Genomic DNA, 15,644 nt, shown 5'->3' on the forward strand with positions numbered 1-15,644 from the left:
TGACACGACGGAAACGTGATCGACACCCCCGAAGTCGCCCACGCCAAGGCCGCCCACTTCGCCGCTAAAGCCAACGCTCTCCACGGCGCTCACGGGCTTTACGGCGCTCACGTTTACGGCGCTCCCTCCGTCTACGGCGCTCATGGTCTGTACGCTCATGGCGCTTGGGCCCATGGTGGCGCTCCTCTGGGACACGACGGTCGCGTTGTGGACACCCCTGAAGTCGCCCACGCCAAGGCCGCCCATTTCGCCGCTAAGGCCGCCGCTTCCCACGGCGCCCATGGACATTGGTGGTAAACTCACGACCCCTTCGTGTCAGAGAGACCCAGCGTTAATGTATTGTAGTTGTTATACTCGCGATGTAAATACCCATTGTATATTGTATGAATATTAATTCAGATTTTCTAAATGTCTTTTAGTCGCTTAAGTTTTACTAAGCGGCTGACCAATAGTCTGCCATATCAATTGTGTAATTTCTGAAATAAAAGTCAATGAACGAAATAAATCGAATGATATAAAATCTATTCTTTTATTTTTTGTACTTACTAAAGATCTCTTACAAAAAGAATCACGATTTGTGAATCTAAACGGAAAAGAAAAGTATAAGCTAAGTTTTAATTTGACATCCCACTTATCTATCACATTTTATTTCCTCTTTTTTTAGTATAAAAAATGAATGAAAAAAAATCTCACGATTCTGAAATAATTGAATTCTTAAATCTTACAGAACTTAAGTACCTACTGCAGTTTTTGTAAATAAATCTCAATAAGAGAATAAACAACGATATTTTAAACATTATTAAAAAAAAGATGTAGAACACTTTGGAGAGAGAAATATGGACGTCCCGCTATGGACTGTTTAGTTTTGCATTGTTTTTCACAATCTATGTATTATTTTTACATCATTCTCACCGAGGTGTCTATTTTAAATAATTTTGAAACATGCCATATTAAACATAATACAGCTTGTCCACCACATACCGCACACCGCATCTGAGGACATAAGTATCCTCGGCGGTGGCCACATACTCGTACACGGAAAATTTGCTCGTTTTCAAACGAGAAAAGCTGCCCGAAAGAGCTCTCTGAAATCTGGTAGCCTTAGCATCTTTGTGCTGAAAAAAGTAATCAAGAAGGACATTTTATGTACTTCATTGGATTGAGAAAAGAGGGAAGTGAATTCTTCAATGAGGCGAATGTGTGGTAAAACGATGTATGATAGGTGCACAAATGTCGAGATCCGTGAAGTGTGTAAGGCTGAGACATGCATTATTGACAGAATCAAGAAAGGGGTGCTGCGTTGGTTTAGACATGTAGAGCGAATGGACAGCGAAAGAACGGCTAAAAGGATCTACGATGCAAATGTTGATGGATGCAGAAAACGAGGAAGACCGAGAAAGACATGGCACTATCAAGTCCATCAAATACTTGAAGATGGACATGTTAAAAGTAGGAATAATCGGCGTGCGTGCATGAGAAGATGTATGAATGTAGAGGAAGCGAGGTCTGTATGCCAAGATAGAGTGTTATGGCGTTCTATCCTCTCTGCCTACCCCTACGGGGAAACGGCGTGATGGTTTGTTGTTGTTGTTGTTGTTGTTGTTGTACATGATCAATTCGCCGAAATGATTACAAAACTTTTTAAAAGCCTCGAAATTCTTTTCAGAAGCCACCAGATCTGTATATCCGACAGAACCTATAACAGGGCCACGGATAGTAGCGAGAAGGCCTTCGTGGTGTGATGAAAAAAAAAACAAATCAAAACACTTTGATAAATATAATAAGGACATAACTTTTATAAGGTCAGATAAGGTCACTCAATACATATTTTTATTTATTCACTAAATGACATAAACGTAAATAAGTCACTAAGATTATCAATTAGTCGGAACAAAACAATCACAAAGCTAAATTGGTCGTTTGAACATTTAAAAAAATTAAATAAACATGCCATTTGCATCGAAATTAAATTGACTCGATCGGCTTTCAGTCACTATATGTTTGTCGGCGTTGCGTCCTTCACACAGCAAAGTGAACACAACACTTATTGCGTCGCTTTCGTACTGACGCGGAATCTAAATTTTCTGAGTCATAACGTCTGAACAGTTGTTCCAATACATAAAGGTGCTGGATATGAGACAAGTGTACCTAAAAGAAGCACTCACACACTTCTGGTCGAACAAAAAGCAAAGATTAACAAAAATAAATATACATTTAAAAAAATATTAACACTATACTATGAAGAGAAGAGAGGGGATGGGAAGAAAAGAAGAAGGATAAAGGAACAATTTAAATATTTAGATAGTGACATTTCAATCTTGACTTAAATGTAAATAAAGAAGGGGCGTCTCTAACATTAGTGGGTAGATTATTCCACAATCGAGCGGCTACTACTGTGAGAGAGGAGGCAAGAAAATTAGAGCAATGGCAGGGTATTAAAAGGGTTCTCTCGTTACTAGAACGAAGAGATAGTCCGTGTTGTGAAAGAGGTAGGATGAGCTCTCTCAGATAAACAGGCGAAGTGGGATTATTAAAAATATTGTGAAGAAGTGATAGAATGTGAATGCTTGATATAATCATGTATCTGTGTCAACTAATTGCTCGTCCCATCTCAACACAGGATTTTAAGCCCCATAGAGTTGGGACTTATGTCTCAAATAATGTACACTATACTTATGTATGTAAATAAATAAATAAAAAATAAAATAGATTAAGTTTATAACGTTTTATGTTCTTAACTCATTGTAATTTTAAAAGGGATGTACATATTAGAAAATTGTGTAAACGATTAAGAGCAATAAGTAATAGAATGTACATATTAAAATATTATGTCCCTGTTAATACTTAACGAATTATTTATTTATCAATTATACGATACGCCATAACTTCCTGGGGGTTATCAAGAGAAACTTATATTAATTTTATTCAAACCTTGCCAAATTCTATGATCAAATTGCTACTACATAAAGATGTATACCGCCAAAGACACAATATTTCAATATCATTAATGTATAAATCTGTAAATAAATTATCTGTTAGGGCTCTACTTTGGTACAAATTAATTTGTCAGCATGCGTCACACTCCGAGTATAAACTCAAGTTGGTTCATGATTACAACACCAGGTTTACTAGTATGGAAGGGCTAGCTGTTCCTAGATACTGCAATAAATATGGCAAAAGGACAGTGCAATACAGTATACCTAAAATATTTAACATGTTACCAAATAATATTAAAAATACTGAGTAAAATACAAGAGTGCGACGTTTGCTCAAATTATGGTTATTAGAAAAAAGTTTTTTGTATTAGTGATAGTTTTTAATTTTTAATAATGTAATCTGTAATTGTTTTTCAAGTAAAATTATTGTTAATGTAGGTTAAGTGTAAATAATCGATGTAATTTATAAGAACCTGCTGACGAGTTGTATGTATGCAACTCAGAAGGACTTTAATTTAAGACTATTTTGTAAATATTTTTGAAAAATAAATATTAAAAAAAAAAAAAAAGCTTTTTTTTAGTTAAGTCGTTTTTGTCCTGAAGGTGCGATATGTAGTGACAATATATAATTTATATATATGTCGTGATTGTACACAACGGTTCAATTATTTCATTAAAATTTATTATTCGTCAGTGCACAGAACTGTATTCTCCATTCGCCCGGATATGGGGAAAATTAGAATATTGAAAAGTATTTCATTTTCCAATTGCAAGTATTAGGGCGTTGGAATTGATAGGAAAACAATGTTTATGGTTACACCATGTCATAATACAAATTTGATGTCGATAGAGGAAATAAAATTATGTTACGCCATAAGAGCTTATTTAAATCTGTTAATAAAAACCTTGAATCGATTTGGTACTTATTTTAATAACACACGTTACACATATTATTACATTCGATACGCACTAAATCCGCATACGTCAATTAATTTATTTATTATTCTTAATTTTATCATTTAATTTAAGTTTTGATTTTATTTATTGAAGATATCAGCAGTACTACATGTTACAATAGTAAGCAAAATACACAGACAATAAAACCATTTACACATATCCACAGAAATTAATGAAGTATAAATGGATCTTCATGTACCTACAGTTCGCACCAACTATGCACAGAACTCTCCTCTGATTCGCTTGACGCGAAATTATAATTTATTTTTCAATAACATAGACATATTTAACTGCAGTAAATTCACTTTTAAAACCAAAATTAAAAACTATTATTTGAAAAAAAAATGTTTCTTTATAAAATAAATAATATTTTTACATTATAAATTTAAATTGTTTCTATTCACTCATATCAAACACACACTTACCCTGTTCCCAAACCTACCCTCACACCCATATACAATCACACACATATTCACACACCTACCAAAACCACACTCCACTTTTTTACACACGCATCCTCACAAGAAAAAAAAAAACTCGTACACAGGCACTTCTATGAATTATATCTATCTGAACTGGATTTTTATAATTGTATTTATGTGGAAAACTGATTTGGCTTTATTTTATGTTTTTTTTATAATTGTTGTGTATTTTTTTTGTATTGCTGTTGTTTTTCTGGATAAACAAAAAATTTAAAATTAAAAAATTTAAAATCTACAACATGTATAATAATGTGTCTACAACAAAGTGCACACTCGCCAATAAAGAGAATTCATTCGTTTGCAAATGCGCTAGATATATTTCAAACACCGTTGAATTTTAAAAGGCAGTGTATCAATTAACTGTCTTCAAATTGATATATTTAAATAATATTTTGTTGATTTGAATTGCGAACCGTTTATTTACCTATATCTGTATTCTTTTTTATTTTTATTATTTAAATCTTAAAGTAGGGCACACATATCATACATATTGTTATGTGTGTTCTAATAATAACATTGCAAATATATTTAATTTATAAATTGTTTATCACATATGTCTTGACCATTATTTTAAATTTTGATCTGTTTTTTTCTTGATAAATATTTTTTTCCATTTCGTAGTACTTTTTAATTGCTTCAAATAAAATTGAATTTTGTGACTTTGCCTTTTTCCTAAATGGAAGTCTAATTTTGTTCTTTTTTCTAGTATTGTGATCGTGTTCTAAATTATTATTTTTGTAACTTCTTCTAATTTTAAGATTTTTTTAACAAGAAGAAGATGAAATTAAAAAACACATTAATAGTCTAAGAAACTCTGCCAGTCCTGGTTTTGATTATGTAACTGTCCCATTAATCAAAGCTCTGTTACCTTTTATAACTAAACCAATTACTCATATTGTAAATACAAGCTTGAAAAATGGAGTTTTTCCGAAAAACTATAAAAAAACTATAGTAATCCCAGTGTATAAGAACGGAGATCACGAAGAACTTACCAACTATTGTCCAATTTCTCTTCTATCAAATATTGCCAAAATTTTTGAAAAAGTAGTCAAAAAGCAACTGTTAATTTATCTAAAAGAAAATAACATACTTAACGGTAACCAGTATGGCTTTAGAGAAAATATAAGCACTCAAGATGCCATAGCCAAATTAACGTCAATAATATACGATTCATTGGACAAGGGTAATAAGGTACTTGCAATATTTGTGGATTTAAGAAAAGCTTTTGACAGTGTATCACACGTCAGACTGATAAACAGATTGAAATTTTATGGGATTGGTGGAACGGTTCTTGTGTGGTTAGAAGAATTCTTAAAAAACAGAATCCAGTACACCAGGATAAACAAAACATTGAGCGATTCAGTTTCCTCCTGTTTTGGCATCCCACAAGGTACTATTCTAGGTCCTATACTATTTATAATATATGTCAATATAATGTTCAATTTACCACTTAAAGGCGAAATCATTTCTTACGCCGATGATACTGTGATGATTTTTAATGAAAAAACTTGGAATGAGCTTAATAAAATGGCTAATAAAGACTTAAAAGTTTTTAAAGAGTGGTTGGATCAAAGTTACTTGACAATGAATTCAGAAAAAACCCACTACCTAACATTCACATTAAACAATAGAAATAGACATAACCATATAGACCTAAAATCTCACGACAAAAACTGCGGAGACCATACAAACTGTTTTTCTCAATGTGTTACCCTGACCAAAAAAAAAAAAAAAATGTAATGTAACCCGCAGACAAGCTTCGGCTTTGCGGGAACAAAAATACAATTTTGTATGTTATTTACTTGTTAAAATGAATAAAACTTAATAAAAAAAAAAAAAAAAAATCTAAGATGAAATATCTGGGAATAATAATCGACCAAAATATTAAATGGAAAGAACAAATAGATTCAATGTGCAAAAGACTAAGAAAATTATTCCACATATTTTTAAAGCTTAGAGGTATTTTAACGACGGATCAATTAAAGACAGTTTATTATGCTCTAGTACAGTCAATCATTCAATATGCAATAGTTGGATGGGGGGGGGCTTATAACGCTCATCTTAGACCCTTAAAAATTCTACAAAAAAAAATCATCAAAATAATACTTTATAAACCATCCTTGTTCTCAACTACCGAACTGTTCAAAGAATTTAATGTTTTAAGAGTGGAGGATATCTACGGAAAGTGCTGTATGCTCCAGGTGCATAAGGATAGCCTCCCATCGGACCGTATTACGGGAAGGTTGAGAACAGGATGCCTCGCTCTACCGAGAATCAAAACTACCACGGCCAAACATCATTATACTTACGTAGGACGGAAGCTTTTCAATAATTTACCTCAAAATCTACGTCAAGAAATAAATGACGAAAAATTTAAGGATAAATTAAAGAAAAGCTTCTTGACATAACTCTTGACATCTTGACATTAACATTAACTGTATTTTAAAAAAAGAGATGTATGTTTAATATGTGCCCGTGTTTACAAATTTTGTGTTTTTATTTAATATATATTTTTTTTATATATATTTTTTTAAATTTTTTTTTTAGTGTTATATTTTCTCAATTTTTAAAATTGTTTAATTTTTTATTTATTTTATTATTTTGTTTTGCATTTTATGTTTTATTTTTATGTTATTTTGTAAACTTGCCAAACACAAGAGCTAGACTTTTTTTTGGTAAGTTCAACCTTAAGTGTTTCATTTTTCTACTGAATGTATTGTTTATTTATGTTAAAATAAAGGTTTTTTAAAAAAAAAAAAAAAAAACTCCTGGGAATGTAATTTAATGTTTTATACCTGTAAAATACTTTGTGATATGTGATTTATAAATATATATATATATATAAATTTAGATTATAATTAACAGACATGGAACAATAACTCTACGTGATTAAGTCTGATTAAGTATTGAAAATTACATATTCCTACATAATACAAAATATAAAAGTTTAACGGTTTTGACAGTTAGTTCACTTTACCCGGAACGGGCTCATATTGTACCCTAAGTATTATGTAATTTATTTATTTATTTATTTTGTTCATTAAGGCCCAAAAGGCATTTACAAAAAATAAAAATAAAATACACGCTAACATATTAAATAATAAATACAGAAAAAATATAATATATAATATTATAAAAAGTTTTAACAAAGTAAAAAAAAAACAATAATAACAAAGGTATGCAAGAGAAAAAAGTAAGCATATAAACAAAAAATGCAAAGCTTATGAAATAAATTCTGTAAAGCAAACACAGTAAATAAAGTAATACTAATTATATTAATTTCAATTTGTTCCCGTTGTTTAACATAATTAAAAAAATAAAAAAATAATAATAAAGTACGTTTCAGGTACCAGTCAAGGCACTATGAAATATTCTAGTATGAAAACACCCTTTTAAATCAATATTTCATTTCAACCATGTCGGTAATCATACCCGGGACCTCTTGCATGGTAGGCAAACGCGCTGACCACTACACCACGAGGCCGACTCATAATAGTTTAGAATATAGATACATTTGTAATAAAAATTAGTTTTCGCGATTAGTTGTTGATTTGTTTAATTTTTTTTTCTGCTCTGATGTATGGGAGCGAAGTATGGAATTGGAAAAATAATGATGAAAGTGGGTTGAATGCTGTCGAAATGCGATCCCTCAGGTGAATGTGTGGTAAAACGATGTATGATAGGTGCGCAGATGTCGAGATCCGTGAAGTGTGTAAGGCTGAGACATGCATTATTGACAGAATCAAGAAAGGGGTGCTGCGTTGGTTTGGACATGTAGAGCGAATGGACGGCGAAAGAACGGCTAAAAGGATCTAGGATGCAAATGTTGATGAGTGCAGAAAACGAGGAAGACCGAGGAAGACATGGCACGATCAAGTCCATCAAATACTTGAAGATGGACATGTCAAAAGTAGGAATAATCGGCGTGCGTGCATGAGAAGATGTATGAATGTAGAGAAAGCGAGGTCTGTATGCCAAGATAGAGTGTTATGGCGTTCTATCCTCTCTGTCTATCCCTACGGGGAAACGGCGTGATGGTTTGTTGTTGTTGTTGTTGTAAAGTATAAATACGCCTTTAAGTAAATATTGTTATCTGCAAGATCCTTAATGAGTTTAAAAAAAAACTTCTTTTAACTATTTTTTTATATTTTTATATACGTATCTTTGGCATTTTTTTTCAATTAAATATGTTTTGTAACTTGACATGACTTAAAATAAACTTTTATTTTATTAGTTGGTTGAAAGGAATTGCCATTTGGTAATAAGCCCGCCAATGTGGAATTAATATTATGTACAAAAAGTTGAATAACTAAAAAAATAAATAAAATAATATGGTATATGTAAGTTCATTACCGCGTTTGAGCCAAAAATATCAAAATACGTATTTTTGACGTTTTCAATTCAAAGGGACAAGCCGCATTGATTGATATATTTGGATTTTGAAATTGACCAATAGACTACTTGCATTCGATTAAATTCAGTACCAAAAATAAATCTTCCCTCCTCCTTAAATAAACAAAGCAATACCGTGTATATATAAATTTGTTGATATAATTTTAAGTTGCTAGAATCCCACTCGTCCATGCGCTTTGTATCTGCAAGACGATTGGTAATCTAGCTGCAATATAATGTTATCAACTATAAAATACCTAAATTTTATAAATGGGATGAAGAATTTCAACCGTCAATGCGCTCAGTAGCTGCAAGACCTGTTATGAAAACTAACCCCTATTTTTTGCTGAAATTTAGCTCCTGTCTGTTATAATTGAAGTATTATAATAATTGGAAACAGTGAACTAGAATTCAAATTGCCCATGTGCCCTGTACCTGCAAGACGTTCTGAGATATTTATTTATTGTTCACTTAAGGTGACTTTTACAAAAAGGGTGTTAATAAAGTAGACTCTTTTAACATACTCTCCAAAATTAATCTGAATGTTCCCTTTCACGTGACAAAAAAGACAAAAGTATTTACTCCATCTGCCAGTCTGTAGCACTGACTATGCACAAGACTCTTTTCCTCTTTCGTTCTTGCTCTAACTATAATGCTTTTTTATCATCTATTGATATATTTAACATGCCCTTTAATTTATTTAAAAATAAATTAACACTCATTCTTTCTGGCTGCAATACGCTCTCACATGCTATTTAATGATGCTCACACTTACGCACACCTGAACACTTACTCCTACACACATACACATAAACACACCTCTACACTCACTCTCACACAAATACACATAAACACACCCTATTGTTGTACCACAATCTAATATGTATGATTTTTATTTAGAAACTTCTCTGGTCTGTCTAGAAACCGTATCTTTTTAATATAATTATATCATTGTCTACTGTTTGTTTCTGTAAAATAAATAAATAATCTAAATTATCCAACAATAATCCCTGAATCCAATACAGCGGATGAGACGTACTCGATTTGCGTATTAATATAAGGAATTTTGCAGTTTAACTTCCACAATTAACTTTATATAGACGCAAACGATAGTAAAAATAGATATTCTAATATAAATCAACAATTAAAAATAAACTGCATTTAAATTATTGATTTTCGACCTTTTTTGTAACATTTTGAAAAATAGTACATCTGCGGAATAGAACTTACATAGACGATATTTTCTTTCTCTTGTGTGAACCCTGTCGCTACAGTCGAGATGTCTAGTGACGTCACTATAAAGCAGTTGATTCATAAACTGTAAATTGTGTATGTGTGCGAACGGAGATTCTCGTCACACGGTCAATGCTCATCACGGTATAATGACCTAGTGAGAAAAATCTTCCAAGCGGCACATCTCCTGATAGCCACGATTTATGAATTGAGTACAAACCGGTTTAACAAGATGAGTTATGTAAAATACACCTGTATAATAGCATCGTAAATCAGTATAATTGTACTAGTAAGATTAGGTCATCATGCTACGTCGTGTTCATCTTTATTCATTCATGTTTTACCATCAATGAATTCACTACGTCACAAAACGGGTTTAATCAATTTTATATTACAATCGTTGAATTTACTACTCCAACTTCTTCTAAAAATTACTGTATTTGTTTTATATATTTCTTTACTTATTTTAGAAATTAAAAGGGGACTTGCAAGATGTTAAAGTAAAGGTTATCCGTGATCTGATTAGTATTGTATAGCAGTAACGTGCGGTGATTTTTTAATCAGTAAGCTACAAAATATTTATGTTTATCAATTTTATCTCTCATATATGTATAAGTAATTGATATATAAACGTAAATTCTTTATGATACATCATAATTGGATACATAAAAAGGGGAAATAATGTCAAATACTTAGGTTATAAATTCAAAGTGGAAACAGCAGATTGAAAACATTAAAAATAAATTTAAATGACTAACGTATATATTCATAACAATTCGAAATATAATTAATTTAAAGGAACTTTTAAAAAATTATTTTGCATTGTGCCAATCAATTTTAGAGTACGTTACAATCGGATGGGGTGGCGAGAGTGACAGTTTTAAATAGCGTATTTGTTGCACAAAAATCCATACTTAAAATAGAGGGAATGGTGGAGGGGACAAATTACAGAGGGCGCCCCTGACGGGAGAATTTGGAGCAAGAGTGCGAGGATTTGAACTTCGCCTATATGTTGATCTGAAGAGAGCTGCAGAAAATAGAAAGCAGCGGATGACGAGTTGCAGGGCTTTGCTGCAAACCAATCCTCATGATTGATATTGCGAAGAATGCAGAATCAATATTTTTATTACACTGGTATTTTTAGACATTTAATTTTGTTATTTTATAGCATTCAATATTCATCCTACTAAAGGAATTGCACAAAGTAAAATCATTGGAAAAGTGCAATGTACTCGAAGGCTTGAGGTTTTAGATTAACATGAACGACACAAATTGGCACCTGTTGTGGTTATTGTGCGGTGAATGATCTATAGTTCATAGTATTATAATATTTTTTGTGTATATGTATGAGATACTTTAAGAATCAGTGTTTCTTTTTTTTATAGTGAACTTGTTTAAAATATGTCTATGTAAGCTTGAAAAAAATACATAAAAAAACGAAAAAAAAAGTATAACCCAATACCATGTACAAAGATTTAGGTAAGTCGCCGTGGGAAGTTTTACAAAATTACGCTTTTTAGCCACAATGTATAACTTTATTGTTTATTTTTGAAAAAGTATTTATATATTTTGGACTGGCAAAGTAAGGATGAAAGCAGAGTGAAAGCGGTCAAAAAGCGGTTTCTTAGGCAAAGGTGTGGGAAATCAATGTATGACAGGGTTAAGAATGACGAAATCAGGCGACAGTGTAAATCTTAGTCAGGTATAATTAATCAGAATTAAAAAAGGTCTCTGAGATAGTTTGGTCCAAACCAACGGAGAGCTTCTTTCTTGATTTTGTCGATGATGCTTATCTCAGACTTACATGATGTACGAATCTCAACATTTGTGCATCTATCGTACATAATTTTACCACATGTTCGCCCGAGAGATCGTATTTCAACAGCACTTAGCCTACTTTCATTCCTGTTTTTCCAAGGGAATACTTCGCTCCCATACACCAGGGTCGGCACCAGGACTCCATTGTGAACTGCTTATTTTGCCTCTTGCGACAAACATTAATTTGCCAAGGTTGATTTAAGTGCACCGTTCACTCTGTTCCCGGCGCTAACCCTCCTTTCAATATCTTGCTCAGTCATTCCATCCCTAGTAAACATACTTCCCAGATGCACCAATTCATCTACTTGTGTTAGTATCAAGACCCCAGCTGACGTCTTTGATCTGCAGTCAGATCTCGACCGTCTAGAGGATTACTGCAACTCCAACTGCTTGGACCTTAATCCTTCTAAGTGTTCAGTTATTACATTTAGTCGCAAAGTAAATTTTTTACGTACTAACTATGTGCTTAAGGGTCAAAACCTCCAACGCTCATTATGTGTAAAGGATTTAGGTGTCTTCCATGATAGTAAATTACTTTTTGACACCCATGTTGACAGCATCATAAAAAAGTCATCGCGTGCGCTTGGCTTTGTTATGCGTAGCTCTAAGTCGTTCACTATGGCAAAGACACTTAAAATCCTTTACTGTACATTAGTGCGAAGCAACTTAGAATATGCATCACAAATATGGAATCCTATGTACAATGTGCAGATATCACGCATTGAAAATATTCAAAAAAAATTCGTAAAGTTCATGTGTTTCCGGTTGAAACTTGAGTTTAAATCTGACCAGTATATTCATATATGTAAAAAACACCACCTACTGCCTCTGCAAAAACGTCGTGAAATAGCGGATATAATTTATTTACTTAAAATTGCCTCTGGTTCAATTGACTGTCCTGAACTACTTTGCAAACTTTCTATCAATGTTCCTTCCAAAGTTTTAAGAAATAACCCTCTTCTTCACATACCTCTTGTTTCATCTAATTATAGGCAAAATTCATATTTATGGCGAACTTTTAATAATTTTAATGTAATTAATAAATCATTTAACATAGATTTATTTGAAAATAATCTTAATAACGTGCGGCGTTTGCTTTCGAAATAACTCGTAGTATTTTTTTCTTTTCTTTTAAATTTACATTTAATTACTATTCTTTTTATGTTCGAGAATCTTTTTTAACTTACTGTGATGCTACTTGTGAAAACCTGTAATTGGCTTATTTGTTATTTGTTTTGTTATATAAATATATGATAATCATAGCTGTTGGTTATCCAAATAAATAAAATAAATAAAATAAATAAATAAATAAACCCCACCCCATTCACAGTGATTTCACATTTAGTCATACTTTCATTTCTTTTAAAAACCATCACATTGGATTTGTCGACATTCATCAGCAAACCGCTTCCCTAGCATACAAAAGTTATAAAAAATATAATAAAAATAATTATGATTAAAGTAACTAATTTGTTTTTTTTTTTTAATGTTATTCCTTAAATTTTTGTTTTATTAATGCGAAGTTTAATTGCATTATTTTGTTTTATACCTTATCATCATAATAACTTTTCTGCACTTAATGGTGCATAAGGCACTGATTGGTACATAAATTGCAGCGTATCTTGTTTTTTTTTGTTACATGAAGGTAAGACGATCAGTCTTACGCTCCCGAAAAAAAACAGCCTTTTTAATAAATATTTCATATCTACCATGTCGGGAATCGAACCCGAGACCTCTCACATGGTAGGTAAACACGCTGACCATTACACTACGACGCCGACAATATACCTACAACTATTTTTTTATTTTTTTATTAACGGACATTGTCCATGTATACAATTTATAGGGTTTAAATATTACGATAAAATAATAGTTTAAAACATCAAAAAAAGAAAAGAAGCATTGACGAACATAAGGGACATCGAGACAAGATCTGGACTATTTATTTAGTGTTCGCTTAAATCGTTGTAAACTTAAACCAAAAAAGTTCAGATCTTGTCTTAAGTTAACAATACAACAAAGACGGGTCATTGAAGAATTAAGGCCATAGTTTGTTCAATGCTGATCGATGAACAGTACTTCATTGTTTCTCAATCTACGATTCGGAATATTGAATTTTACTTGTCCCAGTAATGATGGAACATCGATTATACCATTTAGTATGCCGAACATATATATGGAATCAATATTAGTTTTACGTTTTTGTAGACTAGAAATATTTAACATTGACTCTATTTCAGCATACGAATAGTTACCTCTCTCTAGTCCAAGCATCCACGCAATTTTTTGATGCAAGCGATGCTGGACTGATTCAATGTGATTTATGCGATTGACATACAATGGAGACCAGACCATGGAGGCATATTCTAGAAGAGGGCGAACAGTTGAGCAATAAAGAGTTTTGATTGCATACCTACAACTACATATTATAATAAATATTTATTCCTCCACGCTAAAGAACCGCTTGCCAAACACAAGAAACTTACTCTTTTTTGGCAAGAATAGCTTAAATGTATCTACACATTTTTAATACATGGAAGTTTATTTGGATATGAAAAAAATGATAATCATTAAATTAATTCACTAATTTCAAAAACCATTGAAAACCCTAAATCAATAATGATTATTTATTTTAGTTCCAATTAAATTTAACTCCATAAAAAACGACCTTGATATGGAATCTAGAAGCCGATCAAAACAATTTTATTATGAATTCCAATCGCACGTTCGAAAGTATCACAACACCGTGTGTTTATTTCTACCCCTACCATTCGCTGCCGAAGGCTCTGTAGAAGTATAAAGGCTAGTTCTTATTTCTCCCCGAATCACAAGCAGTTTTCTGTTCAGAAAAGGCTCATACAAGACAATCATGAACGCTCTGGTGAGTCCATTGCACAAGCTATTTTTTCCAAATAAAAACACGCGCTAAAATACAATTGAGCTGCACGGAAATCTTTATTAGTTAGGCGTTTACATTAAAAAAAATATTTTAAAAAATGTTATCAAAACCTAAAATCCTTCTGAATTGTAAATATTCAATTCGCCAGCAGGTTCTTATTTTTTTTGAATGCTTTAAAGTTAACCTACATCATTTTTATTTTTTTTAATTAAGACTATTTGACAATAAACTATTTTTTTCAACTAGCCAAAATTTGAGCAAACGTCTTACTCCTGTATTGATTTCAATCTTTATATATATCATTCCTCTGTACGTGTGATGTCACCGTACTCCTCCTATACGGCTTAAGCGATTTACGAGCGGTTTTCAAAGAAATATAGATCTTTGCGCTGTGCGTGTTCGTAGATATTAAAATATTTAATCGAATATGCAAAAATAAAGTTAGGAGCATAAATGTTTTATTCATCGATCTACCAGGGTGGCATTCGAGGAGAATGTATTTGCAAAAAAAATGGAAACATGTTGTTTTTTTCTGTATAAAAAAAGTTTGTTTTTGAATGTTTACAAACAGCATTTGTTTTTTCTGGATCTCAATCAGATTAATTTTTTAAATTTCTTATGATTTCTACCCATTTATTTCTTTTTACTGGATTTTTGGTAACACTAAAATAATATTAAATTCAATACATTTTTAAAAATCGTATTCCTATAAAAGTACTTTTTATTATTATTATGAAAAACTTATATAGCGCCATTTTCGTAACAAAATACCTCAAGGGCGCTTAACATAGTGATTCTTTTAAATTTGTAATTTATTTAAAATAATTTATTTTGTTGTCACATGCTATGGATTTATTCAAATAATTTAGAGAACAAGTGGGTTTTAAGTTTTTTCCGAAACATTACTTCACTTTCACAGCCTCCCAC

The 15,644-nt window shown here is 31.9% G+C and overlaps 1 protein-coding gene across 1 annotated transcript; it reads left to right on the top strand.

Annotated features, from left to right (window-relative positions):
• Positions 1 to 3: 3 nt before the first annotated feature.
• Positions 4 to 520, top strand: LOC148270676 (cuticle protein 2-like; the record flags this gene model as incomplete). Its single annotated transcript, XM_088242299.1, has 1 exon — positions 4 to 520. A coding segment is annotated over one exon (294 nt), but the record flags the coding sequence as incomplete, so codon positions are not given.
• Positions 521 to 15,644: the final 15,124 nt, after the last annotated feature.

The sequence above is a fragment of the Micrasema longulum genome, unplaced genomic scaffold (assembly GCF_059751315.1).
Source record: "Micrasema longulum isolate JH-2025_06_02 unplaced genomic scaffold, ASM5975131v1 h1tg003597l, whole genome shotgun sequence".
NCBI lineage: Eukaryota > Metazoa > Arthropoda > Insecta > Trichoptera > Brachycentridae > Micrasema > Micrasema longulum.